This window comes from Urocitellus parryii, chromosome 2 (assembly GCF_045843805.1).
Source record: "Urocitellus parryii isolate mUroPar1 chromosome 2, mUroPar1.hap1, whole genome shotgun sequence".
NCBI lineage: Eukaryota > Metazoa > Chordata > Mammalia > Rodentia > Sciuridae > Urocitellus > Urocitellus parryii.
The window spans coordinates 150,406,202-150,429,327 of NC_135532.1; the positions used below are offsets into that span (position 1 = coordinate 150,406,202).

The 23,126-nt window shown below is 34.7% G+C and overlaps 1 protein-coding gene across 1 annotated transcript in view; it reads right to left on the reverse strand.

Annotated features, from left to right (window-relative positions):
- Senp7 (SUMO specific peptidase 7) overlaps window positions 1-22,755 on the reverse strand; it is a 150,622-nt gene extending 127,867 nt beyond the window's left edge. Inside the window, exons 1-3 of the mRNA XM_077795332.1 lie at window positions 22,607-22,755; window positions 15,188-15,240; window positions 9,053-9,151 (exon numbers count right to left, since the gene is read on the reverse strand). Of these exons, the coding sequence (XP_077651458.1) occupies window positions 9,053-9,151; window positions 15,188-15,240; window positions 22,607-22,646 (192 nt within the window). The 5' untranslated portion in view covers window positions 22,647-22,755. The remainder of the gene's footprint in view (window positions 1-9,052; window positions 9,152-15,187; window positions 15,241-22,606) is intronic.
- Window positions 22,756-23,126: the final 371 nt, after the last annotated feature.

Below are 23,126 nucleotides of genomic sequence, written 5' to 3' on the forward strand. Positions count from 1 at the left end.
TGTTTAATGACTAGTATTATTCTGTCAATTTATTATCTGTACATGAGTATATGAAGAATATATTTACACATATCCAAACAACATAGAAATATGATACAGAAGATGGGAAAATTTAATAGAAAATGTTATGTTAGCATATATCAAATGACAGGATGATTTCAAAAAGAGAATCATCTCATGGAAAGTGAATGCGAATGTATTCACTGAAAAGAACTATGTCCAGAAAGCAAAAAGGGAACAATTCACTGTAATGCAAAACTTCAAAATATAGCTAATGGTTGTGAAAATAGGCCAGATTTTATGGACAACCTCCATGCAATTGCCCATTATCAAATCAATTTTTTATCTTTTTTAGGGGGATAGTTTTTTTAAGAGATTATTTCTTTTTTATATATATACCTTTATTTTATTTACTTATTTTTATGTGGTGCTGAGGCTCGAACCCAGGGCCTCATGTGTGCTAAGCGAACACTCTACCACTGAGCCACAACCCCAGCCCCTAGGGGAGTAGTTTTTGTTGTTCATATTTTTTCCATCCATTTTAAATTCTCAACATCATTTTTTAAAATTTGTTACACTCTGTATTTCATCTTCACATCATTTCCATTATTATGCTATAAACTGTGTAAAGACTTTTTAAAGGGTTTTGTTTGTAAATTTGACTCCATTAAAGTACATTATCACAACATTGATTTTGTGTGCAAGAATTGTGCACATACATAAAACCACTGAAATGTCCCCAATAAATTAAGAGACATCCTTTCTGTATCTCTGCACCTGTTAAAGTTCCCAAGTTCTAGGATCTTTGGGTCACTGTACATACATTGGTGATCCACCAGGTTTTGATCAAAAGGTTGTCTGACATGGTATTTCAAATGACTGCAGGTACAAAACTGGTGAACACAATTACCAACCATAGTGATATACTTTTCTACATTTAATTTCTTGACCTATTTACGCATACATTTGTCTGTTCACAACTCATGCCTGTGAAACTGTCATTAGTATACTTAAGTATTTATGTTTGCAGAAATGTTTTCATCTCATCACTAAAAAAAATTAAATGTTTTATCATCTATTTTATTGTGTAAAGTGGCCTACAAAGTGCTCTCTCATGTTTTTGGTTCCTAAATAAATCCCCTTTTAAAAATGAAAATAAATGTCTTTTAAGGAATTTTTCTTATCCTCTCCAGAATTATATTTTTTGGGATTTTAGACTTAAAGAGATCTTGATCTTTTGAGATTTCAACATTCAGAATTTAGTATTTGGGATTATGTTTCTAGGGATTGTGGCCTAAACCACAGTAAACAAAAGTGCAAACATTCAGGCTTTGCCATTCCATTTCTAGAGCAGAGGAAGAATTGATTCAGTATAAACATTAAGGGCCATAGGATTTTTGGAATAGTAAATAAGTATTGGCTTCAAATGCAAGTAACCAGTGGACTTAGCTCCTATCAAAAAAGGGTCAGCCTGCCCTTTGAAGATATGAAGCCACACACTGACTTCTCTTCACTAGCTATGAAGGTCCTAGATGGCATCTTCCTCTAATAGAAGATTATTTCTTCTACAAAAAAAAATTTGTCTTTTAGTGTTTAAACAAAAAAATATTGTTGTTTTCTTTGAACTTTATGAACCAACCTCTGCTCACTTCAAACTTTTCCTCACTTCTCCCAGGCTTTCACAGAATTGAAAAGGTTAAGGCCTTGCTCTGGATTAGGTTATAGCTTAGAGGAATGCTATAGCTGGTTTGATCTTTTATTCAGAACAGTAAAAGTTTCTCCATATCAGCAACAAGATAGCTGTTTTACTTTCTTATCTCTGTGTGTTCACTGAAATAGCACTTTAAATTTCCTTTAAGAACATCTCCTTTGTATTCCCAATTTGCCTGAATCTTTGGCACATGAGGCCTAGCTTTCATCCTATCTCAGACTTTTCTATGCCTTCCCTCATTTCTAGCTTTAGTTTTTCTTTTTAGCAATGCTGGAGATGAAATCTAGGCCCTTAATCATACTAGACAAGTACTCTACAAAGTGCTCACAACTAATCTATACCCCCAGCCTACCTTTTGATTTAAACTTTGAAACGTACAACTCTTCTATTCACCTGATCATTGAGGGGTTTTACTTGGTCTAATTTCAATACTGTATATCAGGGAATAGAGAGGTCTGAGGAGAAGGAAAGAGATAGAAGAATGATTTGTTGGTAAAAGCAGTTAGGATGTACTCAACATTTATCAGTTAAGTTCACCATTTTACATAGGAGTAGTTGGAGAAGTCCCAAAACAATGACAAGAGTAACAACAAAAATAACTGCCAGGTGAGAAGAAGATTATCATTAAACAGGGATGAGAGGTGGGAGGGAAAGGGAGAGAGAAGGGAAATTGCATGGAAATTGAAGGAGAACCTCATTGTTATACAAAATTACATATAAGAGGAAGTGAAGGGAAAGGGAAAAAAAACAAGAGACAGAAATGAATTACAGTAGATGGGGTAGAGAGAGAAGAAGGGAGGGGAGGACAGGGGAGGGGGGATAGTAGAGGATAGGAAGGGCAGCAGAATACAACAGACACTAGTATGGCAGTATGTAAAAACGTGGATGTGTAACCGATATGATTCTGCAATCTGTATACTGGGTAAAAATGGGAATTCATAATCCACTTGAATCAAATATATGAAATACGATATATCAAGAGCTTTGTAATGTTTTTAACAACTAATAATAATAAAAGAAAAGAAAAAAAATAACTGCCAGAGATTAGGGATGTAGCTTGGTGGTGGAGACTTGCGTAATATGCACAAGGTCCTTCAAATCCCAACACCACCAAAAAAAATAAATAAGACTAATTGCAGATTACCACAACAGATAAAATAAAGTAGTCTGAAATACTGTGAGAATTCAAAAATATGACACAGAAACATTAAGTGAACATACACTTTTGGGAAAAATGGTAACAACAAACTTGCCCAACTTAGGGTTCCCACAAACTTTCAATTTGTAAAAAATGCTGCATCTGAAAAGTGCAAAAGCCAAAGTATGCCTGTGTTAGCTCATAAATTATAACAAATTTAGCATACTAACGCTAGATGTTAACAGTAAGAGAGCTGGTCACGGTAGCCCATGCCTAAAATTGTAGCAACTCATGAAGCAGGAGGATAGCGAGTTCAAACCCAGTCTCAGCAACTTAGCGAGGCCCTAAGCAACTCAACAAGACCCTGTCTCTAGGAAATATTTTTTTAAAAAGGGCTAGGGACGGCTGGGGTTGTGGTTCAGTGGCAGAGCGCTTGCTTCACACATTTGAGGCGCTGAGTTCGATCCTCAGCAGCACCACATAAACAAACAACAAAATAAATATACACATTTAAAAGGAGGGGGCTAGAGATGTGGCTCAATGGTTAAGTGCCCCTGGGTTCAATCCCTGGTACAAAAAAAAAAAAAAATTAAGAAAAACCAGGGTAGTGGGGGAAAGGTACATGGGAACTCTCTGTACTTGCCCTTCAATTTTTCTATAAGCCTAAAATTGCTCTATATGACAAAGTCTAGGGAACATACCTAAGTGATAGAGTACTTGTCTAGGCTGCATGAGGCCTAGAGTTCAATCCCCAGCACCACAAAAAACAACAACAACAAAAAACCCTAATACTTTAAAAAAATAAATTGGCAGAACCAAGTAATATAGAGCATGGAGAACTTTTCATGCATTGCTGCTAGAAATGTAAAAATGACACAAACATTCTGGAAAAGTTTGGCAATTAAACATACACGTAGGGGCTGGGGTTGTAGCTCAGTGGTAGAGCACTGCGTAGCACATGTGAGGCTCTGGGTTCAATTCTCAGCACTGCATATAAATGAATAAAATAAAGATCCAACAACAACTAAAAAATTTTTTTTAAAAACACAAAAAAATATACTTACCATATAATCCAGAAATCCCACTCCTAGGTATTTACTTTAGAGAAATTAAAATTTATGCTTACACAAAAACCTGCATGCAACTATTTACAGCAGCTTTATTCATAATCACCAAAAAATGAAAATGATCCAATGTCCTTCATACACATAAACATGAATGAATCTCAAAGACATTATGTTGAATGAAACAAGACACTCTGAAAACATTATATATTATTTGGTTACATTTAAGTAATATTTTAGAAAACATAGATTAGAAAACAACAGTGTTGCCAGGGGTTGGGGGAGAGAAAGAAATTAACTAAAAAGTGAAGAGCACAACAGAATTTTTTGAAGTTATGGAACATTTCAATATCTTATCTGTGAAAATTATGACTAACTCAAATAGAACTGTACGAACAGTCACACACAAAAAGTATAAATCAATACAAACTCACACATATCTTTGTTACTGTGGTAGTTACAAAATGTACATGTCTATTAAAAAATAGAAAAAGTACAATGGATGAATTTAAATGAATCCAAATTAATCTTCAAAGAAATTTATTTTTAAAAAAGTCAAAAAATTTGAATAGATTCTTGACAAAAAAAGATACACAATTGCTAATCAACATATGAAAATGTTTTAACATCATTATTCACTAAAGAAATGCAAATTAAAACAAAGCCCAAAGTCCATCAACAGAAAATTAGATAAACAGTTGTGATATATTCATATAAGGGAATATTATATAGAAATAAAAAGGAACAAATCAATGATAGACAAAAACATTGATAAATCTCAAACAACATTATAATGAGTGAAAAGAAGCCAAATATGTACATACTGAATGACTCCATTTTTATGAAGTTCAAATTAATGCAAAACTACATCACGGAAATAGAAATGAGAAGACTGCTGGCCAGGAGCAGTGTGGGTGTATGAGCAGTGAGAGAAAGACATAATGAAAATGGACACAGAGAAATTTCTAGGGTCATGACAATGCTCTATCTCATGACTGTATGGTATTCTGGGCAAAATTTATCCAATTATACACTTAAAATATGTATAGATTATTTAATGAAATTATATCTCAACAGAAATCACAAATAAATAAATGAGTGAAAATTCTACTAAAGACTACGAAAAGGGTAATTTATTCCTCTCTCTTCCTCTGAAAGTCTCTAAAAACAACAATTAAAAAAAGTAGGCAGGGACAACACACCAAGATATCAGTATAGCCATCCTTAAACTCTATAAACCATGAAGTCCACCTAGCATATATAATCCCTAAAGCAATGAGGGGGCATGTTAATACTGACATGCACCACTTCCTACTCAACCAGAATGCAGATATCCCGAAAATTAAGTAACATTACTCTAAGGAATAAGGTAGTAAACTAGTGACAGGAAAAAAATAGTCCTTGAAGGGGCCATGTTCTACTCAGTGGGTTAAAGGGAACTAAAGGAGAAAACTGGCCACTATCTTCTCAGGAAAAGGAGACTGATGAAGAGGAGTTGAAGAAAAAGAAAAGACACTGGACACGAAGAATCCATACTTTTGTCAAAAACTAAGGAAACTCATGCACATCTCAAGGATAAAAGAAAAAAAAACAGAGATACTGCTAAAAAAAAAAGAAGGATCTATCCCAAGAGACAGTATGTACATGTGTAAAAAATTTTATCCAACAATAAATTCTATATCTTGAAAAATAAAATAAAAATATGAATGCAAAGAGATAAAAACAATTCACATCATTTTAATGGGACTTTTGTCTTTGCCGTTGTTGTTGTTGTTCCTATCAAATTGGCAACCATTTTACTGTGTGGTAATATACAGTTGTTATGTTTGTAGAGAAATGGAACACCACACTGGTAGCAAAACAAATTGCTGCAGATTTTCCATAAGACAATTTTGCAGTATTAATTAAAATTTAAAATATAAGCCACGCATAGTGGCACACACCTACAATCCCAGCAAATTGGGAGGGTGAGGCAGAAGGACTGCAAGTTTAAAGCCAGCCTCAGTAACTGAGAGATCATATCTCAAAATAAAAATTACCAAAAAGGTCTAGGGATGTAGTTCTGTAATAGAGCACTCCTGGGTTCAATCCCCAGTACAAAAAATAAATATGTATAAAAAAATTTACATGCAAATTCCCTTAGGCCCTAGTAATCCCACTCAAAAAAGGTTCCCCATATATGAAAAATGATTTTCCACATGATGAAATTATTAATGTGTGTGTGTGTGTAAGCTAAAAAATTGATCTTCAAGAAGTAGACAATAGAATAGAGGTGACTAGATCCTGGAAAGGTACAGGAGACGGAGTGATGAAGTGAGGATGAATTTAAATTAATCCAAATTAAAGTGAGGATGGTTAATAGGCACAAAGAGGCAAATGGATAAGAAAAATTATGTCTAATGTTCAATAATACAGTAGGATAACTATGATTGGCAATAATTAACTAAATAGTTCAGAAGAGTAGAGGGAACTTTGAATGTTCCCAACACAAAGAAATGATACATGTCTGAGGTGACAGATATGCTAATCACCCTGATCTGGTCTTTACACATCATATACATGCATTGAAATGTAACACTGAACCCCATAAAGATGTACAACCACTGTGTCAACTAAAAATAAAAATATATCTGTGCACAGTGGCACACACCTGTAATCCCTGAGACTCAAGAGACTGAGGCAGGATGATCTCAAGTATGAGGCCAATCTAAGCAATTCACTAAGGCCCCAATTCATGAGGCCCTCAGCAACTTAGCAAGACCCTTGTCTCAAAAAAGAAAAGGACTGCGGAATATAGCTCAGTGGGAAAGGGTTCCTAGGTTCAATCCCAAGTACCAAAAAATAAAAAAATAAAATAAGTAAATGATGTAGTTTTATATGTGTTAAAATGGGGGGAAAATGGTCAGTTGTGGTGGCTTACACGTGTAATCCCAGCTACTTCTGAGGCTGAAGCTGGAGAGTTCCAAGTTTGAGCCCAACCTAGGCACCTTGGCAAGACTCTGTCTCAAAATAAAAAACAAAAAGGCCTGGATATAGATTACTGGTAAAGCACCCCTGGGTTAAATCCCCAGAAATGTAAAGGAAAAAAATTCAGATATTTTATTAAGTGAAAACAATGAAGTGCAGAACAAGTAAGTAAAATCACTTTTTTCTGTAAAGATTAAAAAATAATTCATATGGCATATGCATTTTTTTTCTTAAGTGAAAAAAAAACCCAATTAATAGAGGTTGCCTCTAGGGGAAAAAAAGAGAATTCTTTATTCATTTTACTTGTGCCTTTCTATACAGCACAAATTTTCTAACTTTATGAAAATGTATTTTATTTTTTATGTCAACAGATAACATAAATATCATATGGTTTCATTTTTTCCCTATTTTGTCCTTCTTTGTATACAAAATAAACTTAACAAATATATTATTTAAAAATAAAACTTTTATGGGTGGGGATGTGGCTCAGTGGTAAAGTGTTTACCTAGCATGCATGAGCCCCTGGGTTCAATCTCCAGCACCACAAAAAAATAAAAAATAATAAGTGTTCTCTCAAACTTTAATTTTAAAACAATTAATACTGATGACAAACTCTTTCTCTAAGTTTTTTTTATAATTTTTTAATATTTTGTTTAGTTGTAAATGGATGCAATACCTTAATTTTGTTTATTTATTTCTATGAGGATCGAACCCAGTGCCTCACAAGTGTGAGGCAAGTGCCCTACCACTGAGCCACAACCCCAGCCCTCCTCTAAGTTTTAAAAGTGGTTATTTTTTTTCCTGTCTGTAACATAAAAATCCAAGAATCCATAGTGTCTTAAAATTTGTTATCCTAAAATGAGCCACTTCTGGATTGAACTGTATACCTACAAAATTCTTATGCTGAAGCCCTAACGTTCAATGTGACTATATGTGGACACAAGGATTTTAAAAAGTTAATTAAAATTAAATTGAGGTCATAAGGGTGGGCCCCTAATCTAATAAGACTGGTATCCTCATAAATAGAAAAAGTTACACCAGACATACAAGCATGCACACAGAGAAAAGCCAAGGGAGGACACAGCAAGAAAAGAGACATCTGCAAATCAAGGAGAAAGGCCCAGGAGAAACCAATCCTGCTCTCACTTTTATTTTGGACTTCCATATTTCTGAACCATGAGAAAATTAATATCTGGGCTGGGGTTGTGGCTCAGTGGTAGAGTGCTTGCCTTGCATGCATGAGGCACTGGGTTCAATCCTCAGCACAACATAAAAATAAATGAATAAAATAAAGATATTGTGTCCATCTAGAACTAAAAAAAAATTTAAAGAAAATTAATTTCTGTTGTTAAAGCCATTTGCTCTGTGGTATTTTGTTATGGCAGCTCTAGTAAACTAATATAGCTATAAATTGGTAAATGGAAAATCTGAGAAAAATTCAATTTTCTAATAATTGACCAGGAATCACTTCAGTCAAGAGAAAATAAAGTGCCATATTGAAAAAAGAAAAAGTACTATAGTAAGTCAGTCTATTCATCAGAGACCTAGAATAATATCTAAAAAATTAATGTTAAAGTCCAGATTTATAATCAGAATATCTTTTAAAATGTTGCTGTAGCATCCATTAAGAGACACTTTCTCAAAGTTAAAAAATGGGTAAAGAACAAAAGAACAACCAGGCTTGGTGGCACACACCTATAATCTTGGGAAGCTGAGGCAAGAGGATCACAAGTTCAAGGCTAGCTTCAACATCTTAGCAAGACCCTCAATAACTCAGTGAGAACCTGCCTCAAGATAAAAAAATAAAAACGACTGAGGATGTAACTCAGTGGTAAAGCACCTCTGAGTTCAATCTCCAGTACCAAAAAAGGAAAAAGGAACAAATGATTCTACCAAGCTTAATATCTTAGTAACCTTAATATATACAATATTACAATGAAATTTAAATTTCTTAAAGAAATCATCCATGCATAAGGTACACTTAGATTTAAACTGAAGATGACACTAACCTCAAAGGTTCATTTTAACATGTCAGAAATAAATTAATTTTAAAATCTAAAATTAAATATCAGAAAAATAAAAGATAATAAGAAAATAAAATTTCAGTTTTGCTAAAATATTTTAAACATACTAAATAAAACTATATGCTTAAAACAAATTAGTTTTATTTACCCCCTGCAAAGGGAGATCCCAGCGTACTGAGCTTCTGACTTTGGACAGTGGTGACTGAACATGAACATCCTCTGGTTTTACATTTAACATCTTTCTTATCTGAAAGTAGGATGAGAAAATAATCAGTTTAATTGAAATATATTTATATATGTATATATATAAAAGAATTGAATCAACTAGCAGAACCATTCTACTACCCTGCATTAATATTTTTCTAAGAGTTTTAAAGTTTTAAATCCGAAGCTTAATTTATAAGCAATTAAACATAATATTATAAAAAATTCCCATTGAGCATAAAGGTAGAGAAGTGAAGAATCACAACAGTTTCCTAATTACTATTTTCTTGCCTACAGTCTCTTCTCCTAATTTTTCAAATGCAAGCTACAGAGTTCTCTAATACATAATTCTAATTATGGCTGCAATGCTTACAAACAACAGTGGCATCCATTTCTTATAAATAAAACTCGACATTTTCAGCTCTTTTTCACATCATCCACACCAAAAAAATTCAATAGCACAACATTTTAGAGTTATTAAACCCTCTTCAGATGTCATATTTTATCTCTAAAATGTTTATATATACTGTTCCCTCAGTCTGTAAGGCCTTTCCTTCTATTTCTCCCTTGTGAAATATCTCAGACTCTTTTCAAAAGTATTCTCTTACCCATATAAGCATAACCCTCACACAAAAGCATTCCTTTCTCGGGGTATAAATATTTGTTTGATACATTTACATTACAATATTCATATTACACCGATCATTTTGTAGTAATTTGTCAATATATCTGCCTAGACTCCAGACTGTAGAGCTCCTTAAGGTCAAGGTCCTAATTTACTTTTGCATCTCCAAAGTATGTGACTCCTGCTAAGCTGAATAAGCAAATGAATTGTAACAAATTTGAAAACTTAAATATGTTTTTCTTTTCCTTTTTTTTTTTTTTTTTTTTTTGGTACTGGGGATTGAACTCAGGGGCACTCGACCACTGAGCCACATCCCCAGTCATATTTATTTTGTATTTTATTTAGAGACAGGGTCTCACTGAATTGCTTAGCACCTCACCTTTGCTGAGGCTAGCTTTGAACTTGCAATCCTCCTGCCTCAGCCTCCCAAGCTGCTGGGATTACAGGTGTGCACCACCATGCCTTGCTTGAAAACTTAAAATATCTAACTTTCATATTAAAATAAATGATTATTAAGCTTTAAGTTCTACCTACAAAATATAACAGGCCAGCGGTGTAGCTCAGTTGTTTAGAATATGCTCAAAATACGCAATATCATGGGTTTGATCCCCAGCACCCGCCCCCACCAAAGCATTATATTAAATACAATTAGTAACCAGTAAGAATCCATAAATATTTCTAAGGAAAGAAAGCCTAAGTTAAGAAGATACAATAAATATGAAGAAAATACATCTCAACTCTTATTTTACTAGCTTTCCAGAAAAAGTTCATCTTCCTGGGTACAAGTAACTTTTATTGCTATTCTGTATTAAAATTGTATTGTAATTCTTCATCTGTAAAAGACATTATCTATCTGAAATAATCATCGGTCTTATATTCTTAATTAGAAAACAACAGCGGCTTTCTCCAGGGTGAGGCAAGGGATTCAGGCTGTTCAAACCCATGATGCTTTGTAAGTAGGTTATCTAGTATAATGTTATTGTCTGAATCTGGAATTTCCCCCAACAGCTCACGTGTTGAAGGCTTGATCCGCAGCTTGTTTGTGCACATTTGTGCTTAATCACTCACTACCCCCTCCCATCTCTCTCTTCTCTCATTGAGGCAAAATAAATCTTTTCTCTTTAAGATAATTTTCTCAGGTATTTTGACACAGCAAGGCAAAGCTGATAAACACAGCTTACACTGAATTCTGTGGCATACTGTCTTTTCCAAAGGCGGCCATACCAATATTCCCTACCCCACATTCTTTTCTCACAACATGACCAGGCAGTCTTCCAACATTAAAACTATGTTCTGTCCCCCTTGAATCTGGGCAGACTTGTGATTTCCAAGGCTAGTCATAAGAGGAAACTTAGCTTCAGCATGGTTCAGACGTGCTTATGTGCTTCCCTCCCTCCCTCTGCCTCTCAGTATACACACCTTGGGAGACCTAAGCCATAGGTAAGAAATACCCTGAAGCCACTAAGCTGGAAAGATCATATGGAGAGGCTACAAAGGGATATAGATTCACCAAGATGTTTGTGTCTTCCTATAGATTCCAAACAAGTGAGTGAGCAAGTCTTCAAGATGACTCCAGATCCTATGACTGGTTTAAAAAAAAAAAAAATTAAAGTGGTATATACATATAATACAATATTACTGAATCTTTAAAAAAAAGAAAATCCTACCATTTGTGACTACGTGATTGAACCTGGAGAACAGAACACTATATGATATCACTTATGAGAAATCTAAAATAGTCAAACTCACAGAAGCAGTAAGAATAGTAGCTGCCAGAAGTTGTGGGGAGAAAGAAACAGAGAGGTATTACTCAAAGGGTACAAAGTTTCAGTTATGTAAGATGAATAAGTGTTAGAGAAATACTGTACAGCATAATGCTTATAGTTTACCATAGTGTATTACATACTAAAAACTTTACTAAAGGGGATAGATTTTATGTTACATTGAATCAACTAGCAGATCAGCACTGGAACTATTAATTGCAAAAGAAAGAAGAAACTTTTGGAGGGGATGTTTATAGCACAGAATGTAATGATGGTTTCCATGGGTGTATACTTATCTCCAAATTCATCAAGTGGTATCATATATACGGTTTTTGTATGCTAATCATACCTTAATAAATTGATTTTTAAAGGAAATGTACTTTGGATAATGATGTCCATCACATTCCACCATCATTGCTAAACCCCTGCCCTCTCCCTTCCCCGCCCACACCTCTGCCCTATCTCGAGTTCTTCACTTTTTCTTAATGATTAACTGATCTAAATTAAGTTGTATGCATTTAAAAATATATAATAAAAAAATTCTAATTATAACATCCAATTTTTTAAAAAGCAAATTCCTACCCCCCCCCAAAAAAAATCCAAATACTTATGAGTCTTTTGCAACAATATGATCTCTTCTTAGACATTTTATTTTACTTGTTTTTATATCCCATTGCATTTATTTCATTTGAGGTGTTAGGGATTGAACCCTGGGCCTTGTGCTAAGCACAGATTCTACCACTGAACTACATCCCTGGTCCTTAGACACATTCCAGTCATGGTTTCAACTATAATACGATCAACGAAGATTTTAAGCTATCATGATCCTACAAAACTTAAAATTCCAATACAACAATTAGCCCAGCTTATAATTCAAAACACTAAAAATAGCTCAAAAACAATGGAAGAATTCATTGAGATTTGCATATAATGAAATATGATGTAGTCATTTAAAATGTTTACCACTAGTTGGGTGTGGAGGTGCAGGCCTATAATCTTAGCAGCTCTGAGGCTGAGGCAGTATTCTAAATTCAAAACCATCTCAGCAACTTAGCAAGGACCTAAGCAACTTAGTGAGAACTCTTTCAAGATTAAAAGTATCAAAACAGGGCTGGAGATGTGCCTGAGTGGCTAAGCACCCCAGTACCCAGTACCCAGTACCCAAAAAAAAAACAAAAACAAAAAACAAAAAATGTTTACCACTATTTCCCTAGTACTGAGCATAATTTATCCAATATATTTTAACTACCCAATAAATGCTAAGCAATATTTTAAATAAGTATGATTTTAGAAAAAGTATGCCCTCGATGCAGTTAAATAGAAAAAGTAGATTAAATGCAGTATTGGGTGGTGTTCTAATTTTAATATTTATTTACTATAGACAGATAGACAGATGAACTAGAATACCAAGGTATTAATTCTAGTTGTATCTGAGTAGTCTTTTTGTTAAATTGAATTTTCTAATAAAATCTATAAAAAAACAAGTATTGACTAATAAAAAAGAAAAAGCAAGTTTTGTCTTAAAAATAATTTTAAATTCTTAAAAACTCAAAATGTATCAGTGTCTTATCTCTGTATCCACGAAAGTTCTTATCCTTTCAGTAAGTCATTTCTACTAATGGTCTTAGGAGGTAATATAAACTACTACCTAGAATTTAGTATGCTAGTGTATAAGGAATTCTAAATTTTTTACGACGTTATAGGTATACTATGGTTGAACAAATGAAATATTTTATTCTTTAATAAAAACAACCAAGGCTCCTTGGGAAATCTGCTAATTTCAAGGCTGGGTAGGGAAAATACAAGATAAGCTTGTAGTGCCGAAAAGTAAGGAAAGGTACCACCCCTGCTACCCGTAGGAGCTTGTCAAAAGGGCATAGGAACCAACATGAAATTCAATATCTTTTTTTCTTTTTAAGACATAAGGTGTCTATGTGTAGGCTCAAGCAATCCTCCCAGCAGCTGGGACTACAGGTGCACACACCTGGCTTCAATATTATGAAATGTTAACAGTAGAACTTCAAGTGAATTGCATGAATGACATAATACCCTAAAGCAGAGCATTTTGTTGCAAATATTAAAAATAGCATGAAATGGACATCATTACCTTAGGTACACATATGATTGCATGAATGGTGTGACCCTACTTTATGTACAACCAGAGAAATGAAAGAGTGTGCTCTATTGTGTACAATGAATCAAAGAGCAATCTGCTGTAATGTATAACTGATTAGAATAAATAAATTTAAATTTTTTGTTTAAATAGCAGTGGTCAACGCAGAGGTATTTTAAAACTGGGTGCTATAGCCTACATGTGATTTGTCCCCACCAAAATTCAAGTTGAAATTGGATTACCAATATAAAGGTGTTAGGAAGCAGGACCTTTAAGTGCTAATTAGGTCATGGGACCTTCACCCTTATGAAAAAATTAATCTCTTTATTAAGAGACTGTGTTAGTTAAGAATGGTTGGTTTTCAAGAAAGCAGGTTGTTACAAAGTGAGACTGGTACTTCCCCTGAGTCTTTCATATACATGCTTCTTTTCAGTCCACTTACACTGCTTTCTGCTATGAGCTATTATACAAGGCCCTCACCAGAAGTTCAGCAGGTACCAATGACTTCCCAGCTTCCAGAACCATGAATCAAAATACATAGTATTTTTAAATAAATGGCCAGTCTTATGTATTATTTTACAGCATCAGAAAACAAAATGAGATACTGGAAATGACAGTAGTTTTCACAACAATGTAAAATTTTCTTTTCTACTTTCCTCATTCACTGTACTTGAGCTAAATCCCAAATTTTAAATGGAGAAACCACCATGGGGCTGGGGTTGTGGCTCAGCGGTAGAGCACTTGCCTCACATGTGCGAGACCCTGGGTTTGATCTTCAGCACCATATAAAAATAAATAAGTGAAATAAAGGTATTGTGTCCAACTACAACTAAAAAATAAATATTTTTTAAAAATAAAAATAAATGGAGAAACCACACCTGCAAATCTTAAGCCAAAGAAGAAAGACTAGCAAAGATATTCTATGTGGTCTACTAAGGTCCTCTTAATTCCCTCTCATTAACCCATGATACTCCTTTATGATTTCTACAATCGTTGTTAAATGTACAACTGTAAAAACATAAAAATGTTCCAAATTAAAGATTTCCATACATAAGTGCTTCTGAGAAAAGTATCTAATAAAATCATTATAATGTACATCAGGTATCACTGCATTTAAGCACAAAATTCTAGAGAAAAAGATTATCATTCCTTATAGGGATGCATTTAAAAAAAAAACACTCTACATAGGCAGAAACTTCATTTTGCTTGTTTTGTAAGAAGAAATGAATAGGAAAAAAAAGAGGTTTAAAAGAACAGATTACAAAAAATAATTTTCAGCATATGCCATGAACACAACTCTTCTAAATCTACATTATTAATGAATGAACACAAAGCATGCTAATACATTCAGTCATCAATGAAATGCTGTTATATTTTATATAAAATTCAAAATATAAACCAAAATGTATACGAGTCATCTTGTAATGGATTTTTAAAAGCTGCTCAGTTATTCAGAACATCATTTTCCTCAAAATACTGCTCAAAGATTTACCATATTTAAAAATTTTATTTTTTAAAAAAATTGCAAAACACTTTCAATTTCACCAACTATTGGTTACAAGCAAAACTAATGCATACCTCATGTAAATCAGAAGATGTAGACTTTTTTCTTTTTCCTTCTGTGACAATCTCTACAAAAAAATAAAAAAACATGGTAGAAATTATTATTTGTTTAAACTTTTTTTTAATTTTAATTTTTAGTTGTATTTTGGACACAATACCTTGATTTTTTTTTTTAAAGAGAGAGTGAGAGAGGAGAGAGAGAGAGAGAGAGAGAGAGAGAGAGAAAGAGAGAGAGAATTTTTAATATTTCTTTTTTAGTTCTCGGCGGACACAACGACTTTGTTGGTATGTGGTGCTGAGGATTGAACCCGGGCCGCACGCATTTCAGACGAGCGCGCTACCGCCTGAGCCACATTCCCAGCCCAATACCTTGATTTTTTAAAATCTATTTTTATGTGGTGCTGAGGATCAAACCCAGGGCCTTGCACATGCTAGGCAAGCACTCTACCACTGAGCCACAACCCCATCCCAGAAATTATTATTTGATATGAAAAAGATTTTTTAAAATAGTGGAAGAGATCCTTTTACATCTATTCCTTATTCCAAATTAACTTCTCATTAGGTTCAGAATTTATACTGATACATTTTACTGAAGCTGAAGGGCTAGCCATAAAGACTAAAAAAATTACAAGTTTTAAAAGAGTAGCAGTTTCTCAAAAAAAATTCCTCCAGTAAACAATATATGTATGGTGACAAAAGAAATTGACCAAGAATTAAACAGGAATTTCCTGGCAAAAGACCTCATGTCCCATAATAGAATTCTCTAACTAAACTAATTTTTATGAAGGGGGTGGATATTTAGAAGTTGGCAATATTCTACAAAAACAATTTCAATTCTACTATATATCTAAACATGCTGTGTAACTCAAAACACTTTTTAATTCTTTATTTAAAAATATTTCTCAGACTTCCTATGGATTTCTCTCTTAAAAATTCTTTCATTCAATCAGCAAATATTTACTGAATGTCAATCGTGTCATTGGACTAGGTAGTGAGTATAATGTAGCGAGCCAATTAAACACAATCCAAGATTTCTTAGAAATTACAGTCTACTGGAATATATCATATTTCAAAATTAAAATAAATGGCAGAGATCCACATCTAAGTAGTCATCTTACTGCAATTACTGCATCTTACTGCAATTCAGTAGGAAAGGAATAATTTTTTTCAATAAATGATACTGAAACAATTCAGTAACCAAATGAGGGGGACAACTTTGACACCTATCTGACACCTATCTAAAATTAATGTGAAGTGGATCACACATTTAAATATAAAACATAAAATAATGCTTCTAGTATTAAAAAATAAAGTATCTTCATGACCTTAGGGGTATACAAAGATTTCTCAAACAGGACACAAGCATTACTAACCATAATGAAAAAATAAACTAAGAGTTTCATTAAAATTAAGAATTTATGTTCATCAAACTTCATCATTAAGAGAGTGAAAGGCAGAGGCTGGGGTTGTGGCTAAGTGGTAGAGCACTTGCCTAGCATGTGTAAGGCACTAGGTTTAATCCTCAGTACCACCTCAGTTTCTCATCTGCAAAACATGATATTCATCTTTCGACTTGTTAAATGATAGTCTATATTAAAGTATTTTGCATTTTACCTATAATTAGTACAAAATTAGTGGTATCTATTACTAAAATAGTTACATTAAAATTGTTCTCAGTATATTAGCATTAGCACTCAAGAAAGTCTAATTATTTTTATTCTAAATTAAAAGCATGACTTTTCCCAAGTAGACTGTGTAATCATTCATTCACTTGTTTATTCCATAAAAATTTATTTGAAATAATAGTAATTATCATTGCCAGATAATATGTTAAGTGCTTTATACAAATTATTTAATCCTTACAAAAGTAGTATGAGATCTGTAATGGTATTATCTCTATTTTATAAATTAAGAAATTTAGGTTTGAAGAATCAAGGTCACCATGATGTTCACCACTGGTCTGATTCCAAAGGTGGTACTCTTAGCGAGTACACTCTGGCATACCAGATACTACGGAGATATCAGTTGAAGCAGACAGACCCTCTGACTCAGGTAATAGTTATATCAACATAGATTAGACAAATTAGCAAACCTGAATAAATGATGAAATCTGACTGACATCCTATAAAAAGTGCAAAGACCCATGAAATTTCAGAAATAGGTATACTTTTTTTCAAGTTTGAGTTAATTGGGAAATAGCTTTTGGAAAGGTCAAAGGAACTGAGCTTTGAAAAATTAAAAAAAAATCCTAGGCAGAATCAGGTGAAAGGATATTCCAGGGCCAAGTGCAACCCAGGAGAGAGTTGTGACTATAAGCACCCACAAAGCAGGATGATGCAACCCACATCTGCCAGACTACAAAACTATGGAAGACCCAGATTAGAATAAACCATCAGGGATTTAAGACAACATTATAACAAAGTTTCAGATAAGATCTTTGGGCTTTATTCAGTTTTATTCATAATCCATCCCGTCAATGCTCCTCTAATCTTCTTTTAAATCTTCTATCTTCCAACATCAAGCCTGGGAATCACGTTCACCACTCTCCAATTACCTTGCCATCCTCTCACTTATGTAACCCAACTCTATCCTCTTGTTATGATTTGGATCTAAGGTGTCACCCAAAAGCTCATGTGTGAGACAATGCAAGGTTTGGAGGAGAAATTATTGGGTTATAGCCTTAACCTAAATAGTGTGTTAATCCCTGATGGGATTAACTGGATGGTGACTGAAGGGAGGTGGGGTGTGGCTGGAGAAAATGATACATTTGGGGAGTGGCCATGAGGTATATATTTTGGATCTGGAGCATGGTGTCTCTCTCTGCTTCCTCATCAACATGTGAGCTGCTTCCCTCTGCCACTCTTCCACCTTGCTATTCTGCCTTACCTTGAGCCAGGAGGAATGGAGCCAGCCTTCTATGGACTAAGACCCCTGAAACCATAAGCCCTCAAAAAAACTTTTCTTCCTCTACAGTTGTTCTTGTCACATCTTTTAGCCAAAGCAGCAAAGAAGATAAAACACCTCTGATTTACATTTGTCTCCATCTCTTAGTCCACTAAAATCCTTTGCAAAATCAATACAACTCCTTAGATTCTGAATGTTTTCCTTGGACATTTTCTCCATCTTAAGTTAACTCAATCCAATTTTTTTTTATCAACCCACACAACTTTTTATAAACCCAGGAATAGAAATTAACAATATCCTTCCCCCACTACCACTACTTCCAATTAACATTCTAATTTTATTACAATAACTCTTCCATGGGGCTGGGGATATAGCTCAGATGGTAGAGTGCCTGCCTTGCATGTACAATACCCAGCACCACAAAATAAAAAATAAAAATAAATAATAATAATAATTCTTCCTTTTAAATGCCCATAAATTTATCCATGCATGTATAATATGTCAAAATACACTCTACTGTCATGTATATCTAAAATGAATACATTTTTAAAAAGAAAAAAATTCCCATAAATTTGAAAGGCAGGGGAGAGGGGGAATGGGAAGTTCAATAAGAGGGCCCAAATCACAGAGCAGAGGGATTAGTTCTGGTTTTTCTATAGCACGGTGGGATAACTATTGATTACAACAATCTATATTCCAAAATGACTAGAAGAGTATGATATACCTATCACAAAAAAATTCAAGTTTGAATGGATAGAAATGCTGATTTGATAATTATATATCATATACAGGTACTAAATTACCATAATGTGCCCCAAAAGATGTATAAATGTCTCCAAAAATTAAAATAAATAAAATCCCCATAAATTGGATATATTCCCTCACCCATACTCTGACTGACTGACATTTGCAAACTCAAGATCTTCACTAATGTTCCTAGAATACTAAAATATATGGTTCATAGTTTTCCACTTTGACATTAAAATCTACTGTCATCCTCAAACACTAACATATCCCTGAATGAAACAATGGACTCATCTCTATTTACTCCAATAACTTCTATATATCCCCATTCCATGATTATACATTCACGAGTAGATTTAAGGAAAACAGAATCTCAACTGTGAACCTCTCATTATACAACATTCTATCCTTTGGTCCATGAATTCCTGACTCTCACTGAACCCATTCTTTGCACCCACATCCTGTCATAACTTTTAACCTTAAATAAAATCAAACTGCATTCCCCCCTCCAAATTCTTGATCCTGTGCTGCTTAGCATTATTGAAGTCACATAGTTGTAGCAACTATAAACTCACACTTAAAGACTTCAAAATGATTTGATAATTCTTTTATTCATCCCAACTGACCTCCTATTCTGAGTTTCTAAAACTATTTTAAAAGTTATTCTTTCTCAAAAGATATCTTGTAGATGCCATGACTGCAATATCCTTAACGTCTCAAACTGTATCTATCTTTATGAATCCTTGCTCCTTTTACTATATCTCACCAACCTGTTATTTTACTATTCTATTTCTTCTAGACCCTCACTGATTCAATTATCTCCTACCTGATGTATCTTTAATCTTTCCCTCACCAGTTACCTCTTTCCCACTCCCTATCAACATAATTAAAATCTATAATATTCTTCAAAAAAAAACTTTCACCTAATTTCTTTTCAAGCTTGTTCTAGAAGTCTTTCCTTCCCACCTACTTACTGCTTTGGTATGCTGCAGTTATCAGTTACATGAATTAGAAGTACTTATTTTGTGTTTGGCCTAAACCAGCTGGAATTTGGTTTCTGCTACTACTTGGAACTGAAAGAGTTCTAAGCAATACACTAGATGAACCTAAGAGTTCTTCCTTTTTTAGGAGAAACAAGTTCAGTCAAGCCTATTACAATCTTATAGACAAAACTTCAAAATTTGTGTCTTCTTTTATCTCTACTGCCATGCTTCTACCTACTCTTCCTATGTTATTTATCAAATATCTCTTTCTTAGCTGGGCAGGGTGACCCACATTTGGAATGTCAGCTACTCAAGCAGGCAAGGCAGGAGGATCACAAGTTAAAAGCCAGCCTGGGCAATTTAAGGAGACCTACCTCAAAATACATAAAACAAAAAGGGTTGGAGTTGTAGCTCAGTGGTAGAGCACTGGCCTCACATGTGCAAAACCTTGAGTTCAATCCATATATTACAGCAACAAAAAAATTAAAATTAAGGGGCTGGGGTTATACCTCAGTGTTAGAACACTTGCTTTTCACATGTGAGGCACTGGGTTCAATCTTTAGCACCACATAAAAATAAATAAAATAAAGAAAAATATTGTGTCCATCTTTTTAAAAAATTCTTTTAAAAAATTAAAATTAAGAACCCCTCTTTCTGTGAATTTATGAATTGTGATGACCAGAAAACATCACTTTATTTCCATTCCAGTTAGCAATAAATCCTCATGAAGCAGCAGCTACATATATATAACCATTACACAGAATCTCTTTCAACCAACTGAGTACATTTTATTCCTGAGAATTTATATGGGAAAATTAAAACACATCGTTAAGAAAAGCAGCAGTGTTCTTTAAAATTAATGTTCACATTGTAAACTAGATACACGCAGGAGAACAGTTAGGTAACATTAGATTCGGAAACGGTTCCTATACAATACTTTTCAGAATGAAGAGCTGCAAAATAGAAATCATTAAAAAAAAAACTCTAGAGGTATAACATAAATATCAATGTATTTTACAAAGATTAGCAGTTTAATTCTCAAAGTTGATTTCCCACAACTACTTTCATCAAAATAACTATAATAAATCAATCTAAGTATAATCAGGTAAAGAGGAACAGAATTTGATGGACAACAAAGCTACTATTTTGCTCTGCTTCACAAATGTAATAAACCAAGATGAAATGCATTTATTAAAAAAAAAGCTTTAAACTAAGTATGACTATACCTAAAGTTCTGTTAAGAAACACAAAACGACACCAAATAAACACTTCATTTTTCTAATGTGTTGGTTTTACTTGATGATTTTAATGAGACATTAAAAAATATTGATCTATTGGAGGGATATATGCAATATAAACCTACATCAGACATATACTTTCAAAGGTAAAGATTAACATCCCTAAAATACACAAAAAGTGGTAAACATTAACTGTATATGAAAAGAGATCTCAGAGTTTTAACAGTCTAAGCAAAGTCCCCATTCACTCTCCTTTGCAGCCAAAAAACAGTTTGAAATGCTCAGACACAAGGTTCTCCTACATAAATTTGTAATGGTTAAGGTCAGATCTACAAAACTAAATGGTACAATAATAAACTTTAAAATGAAGTAATTGGGTCATAAGATGTTAGTTTATGTACTAGACTGTGTGCTACAATACTACTCTCCTAAATCTACAGGACTTAACACAAGGATTTGAGGTACCCTTAATGGATGACATGTTTGACAAAAATGTGTGTTGACTGGAGCTCTACTTCACATCTTAAAAACGATTTTGTATTACCACAACTTAACAACAACAAAAAAACCCTTAAAATAGTTATTTAAACCTTAAAGCAATTTCAAAATCAAAAATACTGTAAATGGGGCTGAGTTTGTGGCTCGGTGGTAGAGCACTCGCCTAGCAAGTAGGAGACACTGGGTTTGATCCTCAGCACTACATAAAAATAACTAAATAAAATAAAGATATTGTGTTCATCTACAGCTTTAAAAAAAAATACAGTGAGATGAAAACATTAGTGCCAGTGAGGCACTGCATGCTTGTGATTCCAGCTATTCGGGAGGCTGAGGCAGGAGGATCCCAAGCTCAAAGCCAGGCTCAGAAACTTCTGGAGACCCAGTCTCAAAATAAAGAGTAGCGGGGGATGTAGCTGATTGGTACAGGCACCCCAGGTTCAATCCCAGTACACACACACACACACACACACACACACACAGCTGGGCTTCAGATCTTTTGTTTGGTCACTTTTGGGAAAAGCAGGAGGCTGGAAAAGAAAAAGGCTATTAAGCAAACCTATTCAGAAGAATCAGATACAATAAGGCATTTATTTGAGGATCGAAGTGGCAATTATCAAGCCCCGCCTTTCCTTCTGTGCCAGCGGGGAGAATGGAGTAGAGGTAAAAAAAAAAAAAAAAAAAAAAAAAAAAGCAAGAATCAAAGGAATTGAGCAAAGTGGTGCTGAGAAGCTGGAAATGAAACTGGCACATTGGTGGAATTACGAGGAAGGCGTGGCAGGAGAGCAGCAAGCCAACCGGGGAGATCCGTGGGCCGTGAGACTCCAGGAGAGTGTTCGCAGGAGAAGGGGGAAAAAAATCAAAGGGTGTTGCAGCGAAGAGCGGCCACGGCTGGGATGACAGCTCGGACTGAGTGTCTGACTCGAGGGGCGGGAGCCACTCCGGAGCCTTCCATTGTGCGCGCCCCCGCCTCGCCCTCCCTCTCACCTCAAAGCTCGGGGCCGCAACACAACACCCGTCATCTCCTAGGTAGGAACAATATGTTCAACCCTCTTCCAGCCCTTTCTCACCAGATGAAGATCGCCGTCGCCCGAGCTTCCTCTTGTCCATCTTCTCTTCCTACTGGAATCGCAGTTGCAAGCGCTGTCACCTCAAGACCCCTCCGGCTTGGGGGAGGGGCAGTGGAGACAGAGAGCCAGGAAAGTGAGGACCGCGCTTGCGCAAGAGCCCTCGCCAGTCCCCCAACCGGAAATTGGCCGCCCCTCCCACCTCAGCCCGGAAATCGCTTCCTGGGTCTTGTTTTCTTTGCGGGCTTCCCTGTCTCATGGTTATTTACTGATGCATATTTCATAATATCAACACCTAAGTGAAAGTAAGTCTGGCTGCGCAGTTTTAGCCTGGGGTCTTCAAAAGGCTTTGTTAACTTTGAAAATTAAGTGGACAGATGTTAAAGGGGGAAATGTGAGGAAATCCTCCTAACTTTACTGAATCTTGTGAGATGGTCCCAGAAATATGAAACTGAACCTTCACCCTTGGCTGTATTATTTTCATTCCAACCATAGCTTTGTCTTCAAAGAGCATTCTGAAACT